At 39.8% G+C, this 22,222-nt stretch overlaps 2 protein-coding genes across 9 annotated transcripts in view; one reads left to right on the forward strand and one right to left on the reverse strand.

Moving 5' to 3' along the window:
- APAF1 (apoptotic peptidase activating factor 1) overlaps window positions 1-16,374 on the forward strand; it is a 92,087-nt gene extending 75,713 nt beyond the window's left edge. Inside the window, exons 23-27 of the mRNA XM_017510886.2 lie at window positions 6,170-6,289; window positions 6,936-7,061; window positions 8,694-8,819; window positions 10,449-10,592; window positions 15,266-16,374. Of these exons, the coding sequence (XP_017366375.1) occupies window positions 6,170-6,289; window positions 6,936-7,061; window positions 8,694-8,819; window positions 10,449-10,592; window positions 15,266-15,412 (663 nt within the window). The 3' untranslated portion in view covers window positions 15,413-16,374. The remainder of the gene's footprint in view (window positions 1-6,169; window positions 6,290-6,935; window positions 7,062-8,693; window positions 8,820-10,448; window positions 10,593-15,265) is intronic.
- A 1,041-nt stretch (window positions 16,375-17,415) lies between these two features.
- Window positions 17,416-22,222, reverse strand: part of ANKS1B (ankyrin repeat and sterile alpha motif domain containing 1B) — a 1,267,908-nt gene continuing 1,263,101 nt past the window's right edge. For all 8 annotated transcript variants that reach the window (XM_017511074.2, XM_037734055.1, XM_017511056.2 and 5 more), the window contains one exon: window positions 17,416-18,544. In XM_017511074.2, the coding sequence (XP_017366563.1) occupies window positions 18,470-18,544 (75 nt within the window). In that variant the 3' untranslated portion in view covers window positions 17,416-18,469. The remainder of the gene's footprint in view (window positions 18,545-22,222) is intronic.

A 22,222-nucleotide genomic window follows, 5' to 3' on the forward strand; every position in this document is an offset into this window, starting at 1 on the left:
GCCAGCCAAAAGGGCACCTGGACCGGTGTATGGAGAACTGCCGCTCTGGGGCGCCGACAAAGCAGCCGCGCGGGGCAAAGCAGCGGCGCGGGCCGGTGCAGCCGGGCTGATGACCTGTGGATTTCCTCTGCCTGGGAATTGCCTAGTCTGTGGGCAATAAAAATGCGGCATCCACTCACCCTCTGCGCCTTCACTGGGAGCTGCAATCCTGAGGTGTTCCTAAACGGCCATCTTGGATCGAGCGCCCCAATGCACATTCTTTTAAAATTCAAATAGTATTACAAGGCTTATTATGAAAAATAGATCCTTTCTCCCCTTTTTCGTTTTCCAGAGGCACCACTTTAGCTTTTAAATGTTTCTTTTGATGCTACCTTCGTGCCCCTGTATGGCATGCTTATAATGCTCTCCTTGATTTTCCCATTTCAGGAATTATCTACTGAATTCTCTACAGGAAGATAACCTTTTTTCCTCCTCCTACCTGTCCTGCCTTCTGCATATGTGCATGCATGCATTCACACACACACTCATCAATCCATGTTATCCCAGTTATAACGAAATTTTGTTTAGATCCCTCCTGTTATGATCACTGTGTACTAAAGGTACTGTGAATGTGGGTTTTTTTTTTTTTTTTTTTTTTTTTTTTTAACTCAGTTCAGGAAAATTTCATCTTTGGATGTAGCTGGAAATTATTTTACACTAAAACTTTGAAGACATTGCTCCATTTCCTTCCAAGTTCCAAAGTTCATGTTGAGAAGTCTGAAGCCATTTTGCTTCCTAATCTTTCTCTCTGGAAGGTTTTAGGATTTTCATTTTGTCCCCAGAATTTTGAAATTTCCTGATGTTATGCTCTGGTGTTTGTTTTTATTCATTATTTTGGACATTCAGTCTCCCTTCTAAATTTGGAAACCTATGTTTGTCAATTCATGGAATTTTACTTGAAACATTTCTTTAATTCTTTTCTTTTTGGTCCATTTTGCTTTCTCTTTCTGTAACATCCATTATTCAGGTGTTAGATCTCCTGGACTGATACTCTAGTTTTCTTTTTCCACATTTCATCTTTCTATACTGTGCTCTGTTTTCTGGGAGTTTTCCTCAGTTTTGCCTTCCAGCCTTTTTATTGAGTTTTTCATGTCTACTGTTCTATTTCTAATGAATTAAGTTCTTATTTTATAGATAGAATGTCTCCTCTTACCTCTCTGAGAGACACACACACATACGCACATACACACACACACATATAAATTATACACACACACACATACATATAATTTTTCCCCCCAAATTTTTATTTTGCTGTGTAGTTGTTGTTTCCTCCAAGTTGCTTTTTTCTGTTTGGTTGTTTTGACCTCCTATTTTGAAGGCCTCCTCAGCTCTCTAATTAATGGTCGTTGGCTACCAGAGATGGTACTAAACAACTAGCTGAAAGCTCTGTGTGTGTGTTGACTAAGACCTTCTCCAAAAGGTAATCTGGAAGGGGAACCTTTGTTGTCAGTATCTTCAGGTCTTTTGTCTTGTTCTCCTCAGATTCCTAGAAAGGAATTTTCTGATCTCTTGCCTGGAGGATTAACCTGGCTGGCAGGTTCTCAGAGCTAAGTTGGGGAAGAGAACAGGAAGTATTTAATAGATGTTGGATCTCAACATTTAGTATGTATACCTTCCCTTGATCCTCTGTTCTCAGAATTGTAATTTTACCCTCAGTTGTGTTGGTGCCCTTAAATTCAGAGATCCTTCTTTCTAGTTTGCTGTCATTGTCTGTAGGGGTATTATTATCTGCCTTCTTCCCTTCTTTCTCATAGTGACTTTGGGATTCAGCAACAACTCTTTTCTTCTCTTTTTTTTGAGACTGAGTTTCACCCTATCGCCAAAGCTGTAGTGCAGTGGTGCAATCTTGGCTCAGTGAAACTTCAGCCTCCCAGTTTTCAAGTGATTCTCCTGCCTCAGCCTCCCGAGTAGCTGGGATTACAGGCACCCGCCACCACAGGCGGCTATTTTTTTTTTTTTTTTTTTTTTAGTAGAGACGGGGTTGGCCAGGCTGGTCTTGAACATCTGATCTCAAATGATCTGCTCTCCTCAGCCTCACAAAGTGCTGGGATTACAGGCGTGAGCCACCATGCCTGGCCTTCTTTTTTATGTGAAATCAATTTTCCTAACCTCTTTGGAGGAGGGGGGAGATCCAGCATTTCTAGCTTCACAACTCTGCAGCTCCTTCTCTTGTTTTCATGAGGCATTAAATATATGGCCTTGGGCCAGGCAATAGGTGGCTCACACCTATAATCCCAGCACTTTGGGAGGCTGAGGTGGGTGGATCACGAGGTCAGGAGATTAAGACCATCTTGGCCAACATGGTAAAACCCCATCTCTACTGAAATACAAAAAATAAGCTGGGTGTGGTGGCACATACCTGTAGTCTTAGCTATTTGGGAGGCTGAGGCAGGGGAATTGCTTGAACCTGGAAGGTAGAGGTTGCTGTGAGCCAAGATCATGCCATAGCACCCCAGCCTGGCGACAGAGCAAGACTCCATCTCAAAGAAAAAAAAAATATGGCCTTACTGGGCACAGTGGCTCACACCTTTAATCCCAACACTTCGAGAGTCTAAGGTGGGAGAATTACTTGAGGTGGGAGGATTGTTTGAGGCCAGGAGTTAGAGACCAGCCTGGGCAACATAGCAAGACCCCATCTCTACAAATAAAATAAATTAGCCAGGTGTGATAGTGGATGCCTATAAACCCAGCTACTCAGGAGGCTGAGGTCAGAGGATTGCTTAAGCCTAGGAGGTCCAGGCTGGAGTGAGCTATGATCATGCTACTGCACTCCAGCCTGGGCAGCAGAGCAAGTCCCCATCTCAAGTATATATATAGCCTTGTTCTTAGGAAATCTCTTTGCCCCATCTGTTTCCCTCATGGTTATTTGGACTTTCTCTTTCCTTTGTTGCCCTATCCTTGTTCTACTCCATTTGGATTTTATTCTTTGTGGCTTTAGAAGTGAAGGAGATAATGTATATGCTCAATGGAAGTTATTATATTCTTTTTAGTATATATATTGCTCATGCTTACGTCGTTAAAAACTCCTTTGTAAAAAAGATCTTTCAATGTTATGTCTGTGTGAGTCCTAGGAAGGAGTATGATTGGAATGAAATTTGGCTTCAGTACAGAAACTCATTTGTTATAGGCTCCCATGACACTGGTGTTCTAGCTGTAAAACTCAATGTAATAGTCACCTTTCTTCCTCTCCAGATATTTTGGAATGGGTAAAACCAAAAACTACATCTGATGAAATTCTTTTGAGACATTGTATACTATGTAGTCTTTCTATCAAACAAACTTAAGATTTTTATGACCAGCTTGATGATTTCAGGTATTCTCAGCTAGAGGGAAAAATAATTTCTAGAAATATTTTTAGAAAAGGAGTTAGATTATATTTAGAAATGTAAGTTAAGTAGTTGTGTTTCTTCCTCTTTTTCTGTTCTACTCAGAATACTTACATTTATAGTGTTTTAAAGGTAACACAACTCTCTATAGATATTTTCAAGAAATGACTGATTGGGTTTTGTTTTCAATTTTTAAAGTTTTTGTAAATGATTAAATGGAGATTTGTTTTAATCATCTTTGTATCCCCAGTGCCTGGAATACAGTAAGGGTTTTGTAAATCTTTGCTGAGCTGAAGTTATTGCCAAAATTTGAAAAATCAACTCACCTGATTATAGCCTGTAGGATTGTGAAAACTGAGGTCTACCATCGTAGTTTTTGATCCTTTACCTTCAGGTAAATAAAGGCCAAGTATTAGCCATGCTTACTTGAGCCAGTATATAAGACTATGTTGGTTCTTGCTGGTATGAAAAGTTTCCTTAGCATTTCTACAATTTAAATTTTATTCATATAGCTAAAAAAAATTCTACAAGTATATATCATTGCAAAAATTATAGTCAATGATAGAGACATTACTAAACTCAACTTTTACAGTTGACTAATGCTGGTGGAAGTTTAGTGATATTAAGGTTATTCAATTAGCACAGTATATTTCAGTCCAACCACAACGAAAAAAATCACTTGTCATCATTGCCTAGTCAGAAACCTTCTGTAACAAAAGCTGTAAATGCTATTCTTAATCTGCCCTCGGTGGTTGTCAAATTCTCTGTTATATGTGCTCAGGAAGTCTGAGTTCTTGATGTGGAAGGCAGAAGTAAGACACTAAGTTAGGCATGAACACTGAATCAAGCAGAGCTAGGATAGGCAGCTTCTGTAAACTAGGAGGAGCTGTTCAGCGTAGCCATTGATCTTCCAGTCCAGTAAAGCCCAGAAATGGGGAGGAGAGAGCCAGGAGGTTCCTAGTAGAAATGGACTAGGGTCTTTTATGCTTAGTCACATGTGGTGCCCTTCCTCTCTGGTATGCTTTGGGAAGCCAGAAAAGCCTCCATTTCTTCCTTTTCCCCCAGCATATCTCATTGAGTTCTGAAATATGAAAATTCCTAATTCATTCTCTTTAGAATTAATCTCACTTCCAGTGCATCTTCTAAAGTTCTCTTGCTTGCATACAGGACCCTATATCTCTGATATCCTACTTCTGTGAATGAGCATTCTGAAGCAGAAGATGAGGAGATCTGAGAGGCAGGGGTTAGTGGGGAAGACAGCTGCTAAAAGTGATAGAAAAAGAAGTGAAAAAAAAAAAAAGGGGGAATAAGAGATGTTTCTTTTACAATTTTGCCTAGGTCTGATTAAAGATATTTCTGCTGTGGCCAGGTGCAGTGGCTCATGCCTGTTATCCCAGCACTTTAGGAGGCCAAGGTGGGCGGATCACCTGAGGTTGGGAGTTCAAGACCAGCCTGACCAACATGGAGGAAACCCTGTCTCTTAAAAAAAAAAAAGATATTTCTGCTGTTTAACGTTGGCAAGTAAAAAGCTAGACTCAGAATGTTACTCATGTGAATACCTATAGTGGTGGCTGATTTTTCTTTATCATTTTATTCTTTTGGGCTGGCCTGTTTGCCCATACCTCAGATTTTTAGCTTCATCAGGCCCACGAGGCTGTTTCCTTTGGCTACCTTCTCAGCCTTTTTCTCTTCTGTTTCTTCTGCATCTCCTGTGTTCTAGTCAGATTGAATTATGAGTAGGTCCTTTTTCACGTTTTCCTACTCTTACACTTTAACTCCAGCATTTATTCCCTTTGAAGAACACTTCTCAGTTTCTGAATCAAACTTTCAACCATTCCTCAAGCCTACTTTGAATGTGCTATTGCCACCACATTTTTTCTAAGGAATTGCTTTTTTTGAGTTTCACAGAACTTTTATCTCTATCATTGTATCTTCTATTGTAGGCTTTTTTGGGTTTCTTGTTGTATTTCTCATTTTCTTTGCTAAACTCTTAGATTTCTTTATGCTAGATCCTTATTTGATTCATATTTGCTTTGTATATAGGTACTAAATAAACATTTGTTAAATAATTTGAAGTCAAGTATTAACAAAGCTCTAAATACAGTTGCTTTGATTTAGTAATTAAGAAATGTCTTTAACGTAGACATGGCATAAAAGTAAACTTCTGTGTACCTCTGTGTCTCAGATATATTTTTATGCTACTTATGTTATTTCGGTCCCCCCCCCCACCCCAACCCCTTTCCTTATGTCTGAGGAGCTCCTCCTGAAGCTCCACATGAAAAACAATGCCTTCTCACTTCCTTCATTTTGAGGATTGCATTGGGAGATAGCTGAGATTTTGAAGCTTGGAAACTCCATGTTCTGGTTTGAAGCTGCTTTAATCAGCTGACCTTCCCAGGCCAGCTTCAGTGGAACCAGGATCTGCAGACTTCCCCGGCCTGTAGGTTCAGAAATCTGTGAATATGTAATTGGGATAATTTTCTTAGGAAAATTTAATCAGATGGTGAGCTCACTGGCATATTGTGGTTTTTTTCTATCTTCTGGTATAATTAACTGTTCTCCAAGCAACTGAAGAAAACAAATTTTATTCAGGAGGAAAAGTGTTTTATTTTGCCCCTAGTCAATTTACTTAACCCCAGCTTTTCTCTGTCTGTAAAATATGGACACCATAGTCTCTTCTCTGTTTTACTGAAATGCCATATGAGTAAAAGATTTAGACAAGAGAATGCACACTCTTTCCACCCCTCCAATGAGATAGGATCAGGGGAGGATAATATCAGACTTATTTCATTGATATTCAGGTATGGAATTGGCAATTGGAGGAATATGATGTTCTACAAGCCCATCAGGAAACAGTGAAAGACTTCAGACTCTTGAAAAATTCAAGACTGCTTTCTTGGTCATTTGATGGAACAGTGAAGGTAATTTGAAGCATAAGTTTGTTTTTTTAAAAAAGTATTCTCATATTGCAATGATTATATTGAGACAGCCAAAAGCCACTGGAGGCTAAGTAATTACTTACATTAAAATTTTTAAATTTTTCTCATGCTTGTTTTCTGTTCGTTGCAGTCACCTACATCTGCTGTGTGTGTGTGTGTGTGTGTGTGTTTTTTTTTTTTTTTTTGAGATGAAGTCTCACTCTGTTGCCCAGGCTGGAGTGTAGTGGCACAATCTTGGCTCACTGCAACCTCCGCCTCCCAGGTTCAGGCAATTCTCCTGCCTCAGCCTCCTGAGTAGCTGGGATTACAGGTGTGTGCCACCACGCCCAGCTAATTTTTGTATTTTTAGTAGAGATGGGGTTTTACCATGTTGGTCAGGGGCTGGTCTCGAACTCCTGACCTCATGATCCACCCGCCTCAGCCTCCCAAAGTGCTGGGATTACAGGCGTGAGCCACCGTGCCTGGCCCATCTGCTATGTTTTAATGAGCATTTATACTAGCAGACATTTAAAATAAAGGGGTCAGAACAGTCAGTGTACTAAAACTCTTGTTTTATACATTTGTCTTATAGCTGATTATGATTTTTAATGTAAAATGTTCTTAAAAATGTCAACTTTTTTTTTTTAAGGTATGGAATATTATTACTGGAAAAGTAGAAAAAGACTTTGTCTGTCACCAGGGTACAGTACTTTCTTGTGACATTTCTCATGATGCTACCAAGTTTTCATCTACCTCTGCTGACAAGACTGCAAAGGTAGGTCAATCAGTTGAAACTCTGCATAAAACTTTGGTAGTGGTTATGCATAATGAGTCCAAATAATATATCCAACAGGACATAACAGTTGCTCTTTGCATGTCTGTCTCGTATTTTGTGATCTTTTGGAGGATGCCCATTGGTATTTAGTTGGTGCCAAATTAAATACATTGAGGACTAATGATTTCTCCCTTACGGATTAATTTTTGTCTATAACTAATCAGATGCAACCTCTATTACATATTATAGGCAATAAAAATCATTGAAAGGGATTTATGTTGAATTATACACTGACAGTAAAATTTTAACATAATTGATGTAATATAATAGATGTGTGTATAAAATCACATTCTGAATGATGATGCTGCTTGGTTGGGGACCTTAAGTACTCCCTTCTCTCCTTTTTTCTCCTTCTACCAATCTTTCCAGACTATAAACCTTGGAATCGTCAGGGACTCTATTTTGACTTTTGTGCTCTGTTGATGACTCTTTAGTGCCCTTCAGATTTGTCTTCTCCTCCTTGTCACTGCCCCGAAGAGCATGCTTTCCTCCTCCTCCACTGGTGGACTGTCCCAGCACTCTGCCTCTGGTCTGCACCTCTTCTACTTTATCTTCCATACCACTGCCTGTGTCCCTTGTTGAAACACCTGTTACCTAATGGTTTATAGGCCAACTACTTAGCTCATCACTGTCTTTTTCTGCTATATTGTTTCCTCTGTACCAGCCTACTTTCCACCTTTGTCTTTTTGTACATGCTGCTAACTTTGGTTTGATAAACCTCTACTCTTTTACCTTGAAGCATTGTGACTCATCCTTCTAGACCTAGATTTGATGGCAGCTCTTTTGAAGCATTTCCTTCTCTACCTCTAGGGTTTCTATTACATTTTATTCATTTGTTAGAACATTTACTTCATACAACTGTTCACTAACTGTTTATGAGCCTGCCTTTGTGATTGTACTATAAACTTTTCAAGGATAGTGACTGTAGCTAGTTTATCTTTTTGTACCACTAGCTCTTAGCTCACAGTGCTTGGAACTTGGTAGTTTTTAATATGTGCTTGCTAAATGAGGTTGACAAAGCCATGAGAGAAAATATTGAAAGGAAAAAAAACCCAGCATTTGGCTGCCAAGATAGTAGACTAGTATAGTGACTAACCTTTAAAGATTACTTGTCACATGCTAGTAATTTCACTCTTTGTAATCTCATTTAATCTTCACATCATAGGTATGATTGTCCTCATTTTACAGATGCAGAGTCTGAAGCTATAGAAACTTATATGAGTTGTCCTAGTCACAAGAATCTAGCCAACAGTGGAGCCAGGACACACACTGAGGTCTGCTTGACTCCACAGACTGCTCTTAGCTGATTCAGTCTTCTTCTATCTAGGTCTAAAGTAGGGAAAGAGTGACATTGATCTTTGAGCTGAATTTAACTGAGTAGTTAAAGGGAAACTCAGAAAAATTAAGAAGATTGCATGCAAGACCTTGGGCATCTCATGAAAGTTTATGAATTCCCAAATATTAGAACTTTCATGTGATTGAATCTATGGTTGAAGAGCACTCAAGGCAGGGTTTACAGATGCTTACTTTGAGCATATGTAGCAATGCTAAACAATCCTAATTGCCTTCCAGATCTGGAGTTTTGATCTCCTTTCGCCACTTCATGAATTGAGGGGCCATAATGGTTGTGTGCGCTGCTCTGCCTTCTCTGTGGACAGTACCCTGCTGGCAACGGGAGATGACAATGGAGAAATCAGGGTAGGCTGTTTGCTGGCGTGAGAGCACTGCTCTTCTTGTAGCTTGGGCTAGCACTCTTCACAGTGGGGACCTTTGTTCATGGGCCAGGGAAGCATAGTTCCTGAAGTTCTGGTTGGATGAGGCATTCTTTTTGTTTCTTGTGCACATTGTATTCACAGCTGCACTCCACTGCAGAAATGAATTCATTTTAGAGTTAGAGTGAAGCATTCCCTGTATATGTGAGAAGGCAAATGCTCTAGTTATTTGCAGTTCATTCTGCACCATTAGCTTGAGAATGATTCATCTTAATTTTTGGACTTGAACCAAAGGTTGTTTTTGGTAGCAGGATTTGAGGAAAATAATTTTGTAAATTGTGGTCTGGATTATAAATGAATTGCAAATCCTGCTGTTTCTGTGCTGAAAGAAAAGATCTCTTTAGCACTATACCCATTAGATAGCCATTTCCAGTGTGGTTTGTTACAGTCCTCTGAGGACTGCCTGCCTGTTGAACCGAACAGAGGTTCACATTTCCGTCACTGGGGGGCAGCGGAGGGCTCCTTATTGAGTCAGAGTCTCCATGATAGGCCAATTTTTATTACCCTGCAGTGCTTAAGATATGCATACAAACCATGACAATTTTATTTAGAAAACATTTTTTTTTAGATGTATAATTTTGACTTTTAGAAAACAACTTTTTAGGAGGCATAGAATGTTGTTTTATTTGTGTCTGTGGAAACAGTACACTATGGAAAGTATTGCATGTGGAAAGATTAGAAATTATGGAAAAGGAGTCAATTGACTTAGTTGTGTCAGAAGAACTATGGGGAGCTGATTGGAAAAGTTTGGGCATTGGGACGGTTGCTTTGGTAACCAGTATATGTGAGGAAGGTGGGGGTTTTCCCCCTTTCATTACAAAGGAGGATTTACAACTCCAGGAATAGGTATATAGTGCAGAAGACTAGGAGAGTATACAGTTTGCAGGAATAGAGGTGTTATCAGATGGGCTTTCCAGGGAAATTGAGATTCTTCTTCTCGAGGACTAAGTAACCAATCTTCTCTACCAGTCACATAAATGTGTGTCAGCTGAAGTGGCAGGGCTGATTTGTAAATGTTCATTTTGCTCCGAGTTTGCATCTTTGGATCAAAGTGCTCCTTTACCAGTTACCAGGTGGTGTTTCAGTTTTCAACCACTGCAGAAAATTGCATTATTTTAAAAATTGCATTATTTTAAAAATTTTTGTTGGTACATTAAAAAAATTTTTTTCTCCCTGATTATTCAGGATATAGGAAAGCTGTTGATTTTTGTATGTATATGTACTGTCTTACTGAACTCTTTCTAATGAGTTTTTCCATTTGGTTCTCTTGGATTTTCTAGGGAGACATTTGCAAATGATGATTTTATTTTCTTTTGCCATTTATGCCTTTGTTTCTTTTTCTTATTCTGATGTACATTTATTTGAAGAATTAGAGCACTGCTTATATATTAAATGTCACTGGAAATAAATGGAAATATTAGCATCTGTGATAGGGTTGTTTATAAAAGTCTAGTAAAATAATTTTAGAATACATATATATGGTCATATATATGTTTTAAAACTAGAGAAACTTCTGTATAACTCTGTTAATGAATTGTGTATCATGTTTACTTAGATATGGAATGTCTCAAACGGTGAGCTGCTTCATTTGTGTGCTCCACTTTCAGAAGAAGGAGCTGCTACCCATGGAGGCTGGGTGACTGACCTTTGCTTTTCTCCAGATGGCAAAATGCTTATCTCTGCTGGAGGATATCTTAAGGTAAGAGTTCCCCAAGGACTGTGAAAGAAAATAATAGCCTATATCATACTTTCCAAGCTATTTTCATTTCCTGTTTCTCAGTTGGGCCTCTAACAACCCAGCAGAGTAAAAAGGCAGCTACTCTGGAGGCTGAGGTGGGAGGATCACTCGGGCTTGTGAAGTCAAGGCTGTGTTGATCCATGACTGCGCTATTGTACTCCACCCTGGGTGACAGAGTGAGACCCTGTCTCAAAAACAAAACAAAAAAAACCTGGTAGTAAAATGAGTTTAGTAACTGAAAAGAACAGAAAAAAATATTGAAAACAAAAAAAGAACCAGATAAAACATTAAAAAATAAAAAAGGAAAAGAAAGAAAAAATGGCAGTTACTGTTATCCCCACTTTGTAGTGATGAGACTGAGTTCCACAAGACTACTTTCCTCAGATCTTGGAAAAGCTTTGGTGACAGTGTTAGGGATGCCTTCAGTCGAGAGCTTTCATACTGCCCCATACTAAACTTGGGGCATCAGAATGAGTAGCAAGTTGGGTGTTTAACTGAGTTCTGTTTTCCATGTCAATCGCAATTAACTATGTTGGTTGAAAATCTTAAAAAAAAAACCATATTTTTGAAATTTCTTCAGTAATAATGGCAGCAATATATTGCTTTATAGTTACAAAATGCTTAACTTCCCTCATCCTATTAGCCAGCTTTGTGAGGCTTAAATTTCATTCTTGGTTTACAGATGAGGAAAATGATTTTCTATGGAGGTTATAACTTTCCTAGTTACATAATTAGTACTGGGTGCAGTGGCTCACACCTGTAATCCCAGCACTTTGGGAGGATGAGATGGGTGGATCACTTGAGGTCAGGAGTTCAGGACCAGCCTGGCCAACATGGTGAAACCCTGTCTCTACTAAAGATACAAAAATTAGCTGGGTTTGGTGATAGGTCCCTGGTCTTCCAGCTACTCGGGAGGCTGAGACATGAGAATTGCTTGAACCCTAGGGGTGGAGGTTGCAGTGAGCTGGGATTGCACCACTGTACTCTAGCCTAGGCAACAAAGCGAGACTCCATCTCAAAAACAAAACAAAACAAAACAAAAAAATAAAGTTGCATAATTAGTAAATAGAAAAGCCAGGACTCAAACCCAGGTCTCTGCCTCTGTTCTCTCTAGCAAATTAGCTTTTTAAAACTTACTAGTAGTTGAGGCTGCAATTTGAGTGTGTTGTGGCGCTTCAGGGTCATAGACTGTAGAATGCCCAGTGTTTGCTAAGGCCACTGCTGTGTGGCACAGTGTTTATGGCTTGGTTCCTGCCTTTCAGCAGCTTAGTCTATGAGGGAAGCAGGTGGTAAACATAAAATCCCCAGAGTTTAGAAGGGGTCTGTGACTTGCTTCCTTGAGTGAGGCAGAATTGCAAAGGAGAGGAGTGAACATACCAACCTTAGAGAGTTAGCAGAGGCTTCACCTGGAGGGGAATGCTTGAAGTGAGTCTTTTGAATAGCGATTTACTTGTAAAAGTGATAGAAGATGATACTCTATATTGGTGGTCTGCAACCTTTTTGCTACTAGGGACTAGTTTCCTGGAAAACAGTTTTTCCACAGATGGTGTGGTAGTGGGCAGTGGGGGGCGGGGAATGGTTTCAGGATTAAACTGTTTCACTTCAGATCATCAGGCATTAGAGTCTTGTAAGGAGTATGCAAGCTAGATCCCTCACACGTGCAGTTCACAGTAGGACTCCTGCTCCTATGAGAATCTAATGCTGCCACTGATCTGTCAGGAGGCAAAGCTCAGGCGGTAGTGTTCACTCAATAACCGCTGACCTCCTGCCCTGCAGCTGGGTTCCTAAAAGGCCACGGACCAGTACTGGTCCATGGCTCCTCTATATTGGTCTGATCACTTGGACATTCTGAGAGCTATTTCATTTAAAATTGATTCCTAATAAGATCTTATGATACTGTTGTTTCTTACTGAAAACATTCAGGTGTAAGAGATGATTTTCGTTAATTATTTAACACAGAATAAGTGTTCAGAAATATTTGAATGACTGGTGTTTTGGTTATATGAGATCCACATGGCTGCAATTTTGCTGTCATAAAAATCTAGCTTCTAAAAATGATAAATTAGAGGGCAGTGTTTAGCTTTATGAAAGGATGTACTAAGAGGTACAAAAATACAGATAGACAAAAAAATAAGTTTTAGTATTTGATAGTACAATAGGGAAATTATAGTTAACAATTTATTGTATATTTCAAAATAGCTAGAAGAACTGTAATGTTCCCAACACAAAAAAAAGATAAATGTTTGAGGTGATGGATATCTCAATTATCCTAATTTGATCATTGCACCTTGTATTACATGTATACCCCCAAAATATGTACAACTGTAATATATCAATTTTTTTTTTTAAAGAAAGGATGTATGTATCCCTTTCAAGATTTCATTGAAAACACAATTCTGTTTACAAAATGTTGCATTAACCTACATCTTTATTCAGTTATTAGGAGATCCTGAGAAATGATCACCAATTGTTCTCCTTTAGTGTAAAGAACTGGAACTGACTCTGCTCTGAGGATGATGCTTAGAGGAGAGTCATTACTGTCTGTATTGGAAGCTGGGAGTCTTCAGCTATATTAGCTGCTGACAAATTTAACTGCTTTGATACCAAGTTTCTAGAGACCACATCATTTGATTCTCTGGCCTCCACAGAATGCTATCACATAATTGAGAGTCTGGCTTATAAGATGTTATAAAGATCAGTGACCATATTTGCAGAGTTCTTGGGGAACCTTGAAATAAAGCAGCAGAATAGGTTTACATACTATAGAGATTATGTCTTAAGGGTAAAAGAACTTCTAGCCTATATATTTAGTCTGTATATTTAAATGACAGTCAGGCTCCTTTGCCTTCTGGTTTGATTACTAGCTTATTCAACTGATTATGATATAGCCCAGCCTGCATCTACACAGCATGTTAATGAGACTGTCCAAAAGCACAGAGCAAATTAAAAGTAAAAAGGAACAGCTGCTGTAGTGTCCAAAAAAATAGGCCTTTTGAGTCTGTTTACTTTAGAATCCAAGCTGTATAAATTGAGTTGCCAGTGAGATAAAGTAGGTATCCAGAAGCTAAAAAGTTCTTAACTTCCGAATTATTCTTATTTATAAGTGAAAAAATAATTTAACTGTTTGCCTTCATTATGCCACGGAGTACATAGTGAATGACAAGAAATTCACATTTATTCACGCGCATGAAGGGAAAAGCTGATTTGAAATATGGAATACATGGTGATAAATGGTGGTGTGCTGTGACTTGGTGGCAGCAGAGTGTAATGTTCAGGAAAGTGGGCCTTGCCCTTTAGATAGAATGCCTGAGTTCAAAGCCTGGCTCTGCCACTCATTAACTTTGTGACCTTGCTTAAGGTTGTTTAACTTCTGTGCCTTGATTTTCTTGTCTAAAATTGATGTAATGATAATACCTAGCTCATTTCAGGGATTTCCCATATACCCCTTTCCCCCACAAATACATAGCCTCTCCCATTATGACATCCTCCCACCAAAGACGTGCCTTTATTACAATTGATGGATCTCCACTGACACCTCATTATCACCCAAAGTCCATAGTTTAGGGTTCGTTCTTGGTGGCATACATTTTTTGGGCAGTGGAACTAAGTGATCTCTAAGAGCCTTTGTGACTGAGAACATGAGTCTTCTCTCAGGTTGGTGGAATGTGTTCTCTGCAGTCTTGATTACATTGTTATTTTACAAAGCAAACTGTGAGTTGTGGGTAATCCCAAGTTAGTGCATGCTGCTTCAGTGAGGTTTACCAAAGTCCATTGGGTATACTTTTAGCATTTATTATTACTATTAGTGAACACGCATTCTTGACGCACTCACATGGGAAAGGCAGAATGCTGGGCACTGCCATAGGCACAAAGTTGGGTGACACTGTCATTGTGTGCATAATACTCAGGATCTTGGTGTGCTTGAGGCCTTTTCAAAAAACTTTACGTTTATTTCTCTTGCCCCCATTTTAGCTGTGAGATATATGGGTAAGCTTTATGATTCCCATTTGTTAAATGAATATAAATACTACTAGCAAATTCAATGATTGGGAAGGAAAGGAAGGACTTGGCTAGAGCACTTGCTGTGTTTGAGATGTTCAATATTTGTTTAGTAAATAATGTAGATTATTGTATAAAGAAACTTGGTGAAGGACTCTTGCATCACACCTGGAGAAAGGAAAGATTTAGTAGAGAGAACATTCTTTCCTGTAGCCCATATTACAAATAGTTTGGGTCTCTGTCAGAATACCAGTCTGTGTCTGCAAAGGGGCATTTGAGTGAAGCGAGGGGCAACCTACTGCCCATTCTCCTGAGAAGGACATGCAGACAAGAGAGTTCAGTCCAGTCATTGCCATAATGGACTCTGTAGCTTTCTGTCTGCAGCTCTGAAGCAGGCTGCATGTTTCTCCCACTTGGAGTTAGTTGTAGGTGGAGCAGTGAGGCCATCACAAGTGTTCATCAAGAAAAGGCTGACCAGGTTGAACACTATATTCAGCATTAAACCCGAGACATTTTCCTTCTGTTTGCTTGAGTTTGGTTGAGGAGAGGAGATAGGGCAAAGGATCTGTTGGCACTATAAATTGTCACACAGTGTAATTACCAATCTAATGAGAATTTTATTTTTCTCTTAACAGTGGTGGAACGTTGTCACTGGGCAATCCTTACAGACCTTCTACACAAATGGAACCAATCTTAAGAAAATACACGTGTCCCCTGACTTCAAAACATATGTGACTGTGGATAATCTTGGTATTTTATATATTTTACAGACTTTAGAATAAAATAGTTAAGCATTAATGTAAGTTGAACTTCTTAAAAATTTGAATTGGAAAAAAATTCTAATGAAACTCTGATAACAACTTTTTATAAAGCTCTGAATTGTTGTGCAGTATTGCATTCATTACAAAAGTGTTTGTGGTTGGATGAATAACATTAATGTAGCTTCTTCCCAAATGAACATACCTTTAATCTTGTTTTTCATGATCATCATCAACAGTTTGTATTAAGATGCAAATGAAAATGTGAATACATACCTTGTTATACTGTTGGTAAAATTCTGTCTGGATGCATTCAAAATGGTGGACATAATTAATGAGAAGAATTTGGAGAAAGTCTGTATTTTAATATCTGTATTTAATACTGTTATGCAGGCTGTGCCTCAGGGTAGCAGTGACCTGCTTTTTGAATGACACTTACCCCAAGGGGGTATTGTTCTCCCAAATATAATCTTGGAGTTTATTTGCACTCGTTAAATTTGCTTTAAAAATGTGTCTGTGCGCATAGTCTGCAGCATTTCCTTTAATTGACTCAATAAGTGAGCCTTGGATTTAGCAGGACCCTTCCTTTTTTTTTTTTTTTTTTTTTTTTTTGTTAACATTCTCGCTTTGTCGCCCCACTGGAGTGCAATGGTGCGATCTTGGCTCGTTACAACCTCTGCCTCCTGGGTTCAAGCGTTCTCTTGCCTCAGCCTCCCAAGTAGCTGGGACTACAGGAGCGAGCCACCACGCCCAGCTAATTTTTGTATTTTTAATAGAGTCGGGGTTTCACCATGTTGGCCAGGATGCTCTTGATCTCTTGACCTTGTGATCCGCCCACCTTGGCCTCCCAAAGTGCTGGGATTACAGGTGTGAGCCACCACACCTGGCCAGACCCCTTCTTTTTTAATGGAGACAGGGTGTTTCTCTATCACCCAGGCTGGAGTGCAGCGGCATGATCATACCTCATTGCAGCCTCAAACTCCTGGGTTCAAGCAATCCTCCTGCCTCAGCCTCCCAAGTAGCTGAGACTACATGCATGAGCCACCACACCCAGCTAATTTTTAAATTTTTTGAAGAGACAGGGTCTCACTATGTTGCCTAGGCTGGTCTTGAACTCTTAGCCTCAAGTAATCCTCCTGCCTTAGCCTCCCAAAGTGTTGGGATTACAGGACTGAGCCACTGGCCCAGCCTTCAACTATTCTTTTTGTGAAGTAAAACTTGTATGTTGGAGAGAATAGATTTTACTGGTCTATCCTTTTCTCGCTGTAGCTGCTGGCAGCGCTGTGCCATATCTGGACTCTAGTTGTCAGTATCTGAGTTGGGCACTAGCCTTGCTCCCTCTGGTTTCTTACATACCAGACTTCTTACTTGAATGAATCTGATCTTGCCTAATCCTCACTTTTTTCTTTTTTAAAAAGCAGCTTCTCCATTGCTAAATGTTAGTCATTGAGTTGGGGCCAATTTTAATCATAAGCCTTAATATTTTTCTAAGAAATGTGAAATAAAACAATTTTCATCTGATTCCATTTACTTTTAGATGAATGGCATTGTCAATGCCATTCTCTTAGTGAATTTCAAGAGAATTCTCTGGTTTCCTTTGTAATTCTCTGGTTTTCTGTGTAGTTCTAGAAGCTCTGTGTTCTTCTAGTAACTCTAGAGGATTAACCTTTCAATCAACCTATTTACCTTTCTCTCTCTCTCTCTCTCTCCCTTCCAGCCCTCCACCCCCCACCCCACCACTTTCCATCCTACTTTCCTTCCTCTTCTTTTATCTCCAAGGTTAATCAGGAAAAATAGCTTTTGACAGGGGAAAAAAAAATCACCACTAACTAGCTATTTTTGACCTCCTGATCAGGAACTTTAGCTGAAGCTTAAATCTAAAAAAGCATTGTCTCTGAAATATATTATTAAGGGCAATGGAGATAATAGTAAATGTCATTCCCAGAAAAAAATAAGCAAAATTCAAAGATTTCTTTTTGTTTCTGTAACTGTAACTAAATCAAATGATTACTAGTGTTAATAGTAGATAAACAACTTGTTTTTATTGTTGGTGCATATTAGTATAACTCTGGGGTTGTTTGGAGAGAGGGTAAGGGAATAGACCACTCAGATGTATTTTCGATAAGATATTCCTATTTAGCCTGTGATGGCACCATAAATACAGTGAATACAATATTTTGCATTGTTAAGGAGGTTTTTTGTTTTTAAGCGGTGGGTTGAGGAGCTAGTTTACAGGCTTACTGTGATTTTAAGCAAATGTGAAAAGTGAAACCTTAATTTTATTAAAAGAAATTTCTGTAAGTGGTATGTCTCCTTAGACTATCCAAATCATAATTTTATTTGTGCACACTGTTTAGGGGCTCATCTCACATATAGCTCAGAGTATAAAGTATTACCTTTTGGAATTAAAAGCCACTGACTGTTAAAGTATAACAACATACACCAGCTTTTAAAAAGCCTTGAATGGCCCTTGTCTTAAAAAATAATTAAGAGCCGGGTGCGGTAGCAGGTGCCTGTAATCCCAGCTCCTCGGGAGGCTAAGGCACGAGGATTGCTTGCGCCCTGGAGTTTGAGTCCAGCCTGGGTGACACAGCAAGACCCTGTCGTAAAAGAAAAATGGGAAGAAAGTCAAAGTAACATGAAGAAAGAAGAGACACCTAATAGGATGGAGGTGTAAATTTCATGGCAGTTCATGCAGTTAATCCAGAGGAAAATTTTGTTTTGTAGTTTGCAGTTGAGCATTTTTAAAGCATTTTCCCATCCTGATTTTTTTTGTATTAGAAATTACATTGGACTTCATATATATAAAATCTTTTTACATTATATGTTTCTTGTATGTTTTGAAACTCTTTGTATTTGTGATAGCTTATGATTTTTTGCCTTGTTATACATTTTAAAATATGAATTTAAAAAACTTTTGTAAAAATAAAATTCACAAAATTGTTTTGAAAAACATTTTTGGATTGTTTCACTCTTTGCTTGTCATTTATCAGCTGATTAGACAACTAAAGTGAAAGATTCAAGCTAAATCCATCAGTCTTTCTATCTAGGCTTTATCGGCTATATGTAAATTCAATTCTATCAAAATTTTCTGAGTGCCTCCTCAGTGTGTCTCTCTGATGGTTCCTGCCCGGTGTGGCTGGCATGAAGAAGATCCTGTAAAAAAGAGAATTCATTTATTTATTCACTTAGTTTGTTCATGCATTTGTTTAATAAATATTGAGATGTACCATGTGCCTGGCACTGTTGTAGGTATTGGGAATACAGGGGTAAGCAAAACAAAATTCTTGCCTTACTGCAGGTAGGGGCCCGGGAGAGACAGAAAAAGTAAATAAGTAAAATCTGTAGTGAATTTGGTGTTATTAAGTGGAGGGGAAGGGGTTACGTTTTTAGATGGACTGGCTCTTTCAGCAGGTGATGCTCGTACAGACCTTAAAGATGTGAGGAAGTGAGCTCTGCGGCTGTCGTGAAACCATTCTGAAGCAAAGGTACAGCAGGCGCAGACTCCGGTGGGATGGGTTGGTGCATTCTGGGAGCAGCCAGGGGGCCTATGTGGCTGGAGAAGGGTGAGTGTGGGAAGTCTGACGGGAGAGGTGGGCAGAGAGGAATTGGGGTAGCACTGGAGGCTGCCTCTTAGGCCACAGTAGGGACTTCACTTTTGACTCTGGGAGCCAGTGTAGGAGGTTTGAGCAGTGGAGTGATCTGATTTAAGCTTTAACGAATCACCCAGGCAGTGGGAATCAATTGAAAGGGGAACCAATGAGAAGCTTTTATAATTCGGACAAAATGAAGGTGGGCCAGACTAGGGTGGCAGCAGCAGAGATTGTGACAAGTTGGGATTCTGGACGTATTTTGAAGATAAGAGTTAATAGGATTTGCTGACAGATTGGATAAAGGTTGTGAGAGACAAGACAAGAATGATGCAAGGTTTTAGCCTGAGCAACTGCAAGAGGAGAATTGCTGTCAGCTGAGATGAAGAAGACAATGAAAGCAGCTTTGCAGACACGGTAAGTTTGAGATGCCTGTTAAACATTCCAAGTGTTGATGCTGTGTAGGTGGGATGCAAGGCTCTGCAGTTCGTGGGGAAGGGCCATGCTGGAAGTAGAAATCTGAGAGTCATCAGTGAACCAATGATATTTAAAAATCAAAGGACTAGATGAAATCAGCAGCGAAGTGGGTGTAGGTAGAAAAGACAGGGGGCCCCGACGACTGAGTCTAGGGCAGTCTGCAGATTAGAGGGATGAGGGATCAGCCCAGAGAGACTGAAAAGGACCAGCAGAGACTGAGTTGCAAATTAGTGTGGTAAGCACAGTGAATGCAGCAGGTGTGGGCCTCTTAACTTAATGTTATCTTGGCCCAAGTCCTTGATCAGTTGTTTATCCACCCACCTATCTATCCTGTACACCTGAGCATCTACTGCCACGCACTGTTTTAAGCAGCAGAGGAAGCGATAAATACATTTCAGTTGTTGAGAGATTATGGGGAAAACGGATAGGAAAACAAGACAGTATCAGCAGTTGTCTTATCTGAAAAATAAGGATCAGTTCTTTCTTCTGGATTGTTGTAAAGATTTAATGAGATAAAACTTGTGAAGCACTTATCTCATTGCCTGCATCAACACAGTGGTCAGGGGACATTCTGTGATGCCATTTGAGCCCCCTCCTCTTTTCCTGGCAACAGCCCCAGCTGCCGTCTCTGCCTCCAGTCGTGGCCCTCGGCATGAGCTTTCCAGAGCACTCATCTGAATCAGTTTAAACTTCTCTGTTTAAGCTTTGTGTTTGCACTTCAGTTTAAACCCTGGACCTGCTCCGTATTCTCTTTTGTAGCTGTTTCTCTATGCTGTCCTTCTCTCATCAGTTTTCTTTTTCCCCCTAACTCCCTATGTTTCACAAGTTCTTTGAGATGACCCTCAAGGGCTGAAGGTCTGCCCTGCCCTCTCCTAGCATTCTCCTTTGTCTCTCATGGCCCTTATTGTTGTCTTGGAATTGCTTCCTTATTGAGGTCCCCAGTAAATCATAAGCTCCTTGAAAGCCAGGACTGTACAGAGTCTAACATGAGCCTAACATTGCAGTGAGGGCCTCAGTAAATAGTTGTTGGATGACTGGGATTCATCCCCTGAGTTCCATGGGTTGAATTTGCCCATGTGTTCATAATACAGTCTTCGTTCTCCCTTTCCATGAGGATATCATGAGGCTGTCAAATGAAGATGTAGCATATCACCAACATTTTATCTTGCTGTTTTAGTTTGGCCGTTTTCTGTGAAATATCATTAGGGGTAAGTAAAACTTTACTTGGATAAAAGAGGTTTGCTGCCAAATTATATAAAATGAATAAACATATCCCTGCAGTGTTTAAGTCAGCAAGTATGGCTATTATTCAGCAAATGTTTTATATTATAATTTACTCACTGACCTTTAGTGAAGGAGAAAATGATTTTCTAATAATTCTTAGTCTCTGAAGATTGTCACTGGAACACATTCCTTGCTCATAACCCCTCCTCTTAGGACCATGGAGATACTAAACAGTTATTAAAATGCCTGAATTAGAAAATCTGCTGCTCTTGGGCTATGAGTTTAACTACAGAAGAATTACTGTATATGCTTACATGAGAGGGGAAGAAGAAGGGGGTCACATTTGAGGCTCAGCAGAGACCAGGCTTTTGACGTCATTTGGCAACAACAATGACTTGCGCCTGAGTCAAATGATGTGAGACCAGAACTTGGGAAATTTTCATTTCAATTATGATTCAGGAAAATGAGTCGCTGGTGTTCATTGTAAATTCATTTATGAGGTCAGGCCCTCAGTACTGGAAATGCTACTTATCACATAGAAATGAATAGAAAAATTTGCCTCTGTAATTTCCATCACCCAGGGCTAGAATATGTAATTAGAGAGGATGGTCAAGGCCTGACGTTGGGTCTGGGGGTTCAAACCAGAAAACACTGAGCAGGTGAGTAAGACTCCTGCTCAGTACTGAGGTGGCTGTTCCGAGGAGCAGGAGCACATGTTTACATTCATTCATTCATTCAAATGTTTATGCTGCTCCACTCCAGGCACTGCCCAGCTCTTGTTTATCTTCACAGAAGTTGAGTGGATCTGCAGACTACAGCTTCAGTTTTTAGAGGAAGAACTAAATAAACCTCAGCAGCTAATCAGTGACAAAGCCAGGGCTAGAGTCCAAATCTGCTATTCTTTATAGAAAGGCCAAGACTCCCTAGGCTTGTAAGTCGCATGTCAGTTACAACCTCAAGCAGAATACTCCTTGGTTTAGTGGCCGATGACACCAGCCTGGGGGTCATAGGGCTTGGGTTTCACTAGCTGGGGAAGGTCATCCATTAGCTTATGTGATAGTTTTGGAGATGTTCTTATATTCACCTTCAATTAGCAGTGATTCTAAGTCCTTCACCTACTCTCTTGTCAATTAACCTCTGGAGACATACCAAATGTTTTAGAAGGAAGGGAGCTACTATTTTTTGAGGGCCTTTTATGTGCCAAGCCCACAGGCTGGGCACTTTCTAGATATTATTTAACTGAATCATAACAGTGCTGCAAGGTGTTACCTCTCTTTCATAGGTGTGGAAACAGATGCAGAGAGGTTAGGTTTCCAGGGCCCCAGAGCAAAGTGGTGGAGCTGGGTTTCTGGTCCATGGCCTTCTGTCTCCACTGGGTAAACACTCCCTGTACCTTCTCATTGAAGCCCCTGGGCTGGAGGGTCCAAGAGCATCACTTCAGTTCTGCATTTCATTCATTACTCACTTGCATCAGGACAGATGCATCACTACTAAGCTTTCAGAAGACACCAGATGCTGTCTGCTCCCAAGGGGCTTCTACTTT

Source organism: Cebus imitator, unplaced genomic scaffold (genome assembly GCF_001604975.1).
Source record: "Cebus imitator isolate Cc_AM_T3 unplaced genomic scaffold, Cebus_imitator-1.0 Scaffold18, whole genome shotgun sequence".
Lineage (NCBI taxonomy): Eukaryota > Metazoa > Chordata > Mammalia > Primates > Cebidae > Cebus > Cebus imitator.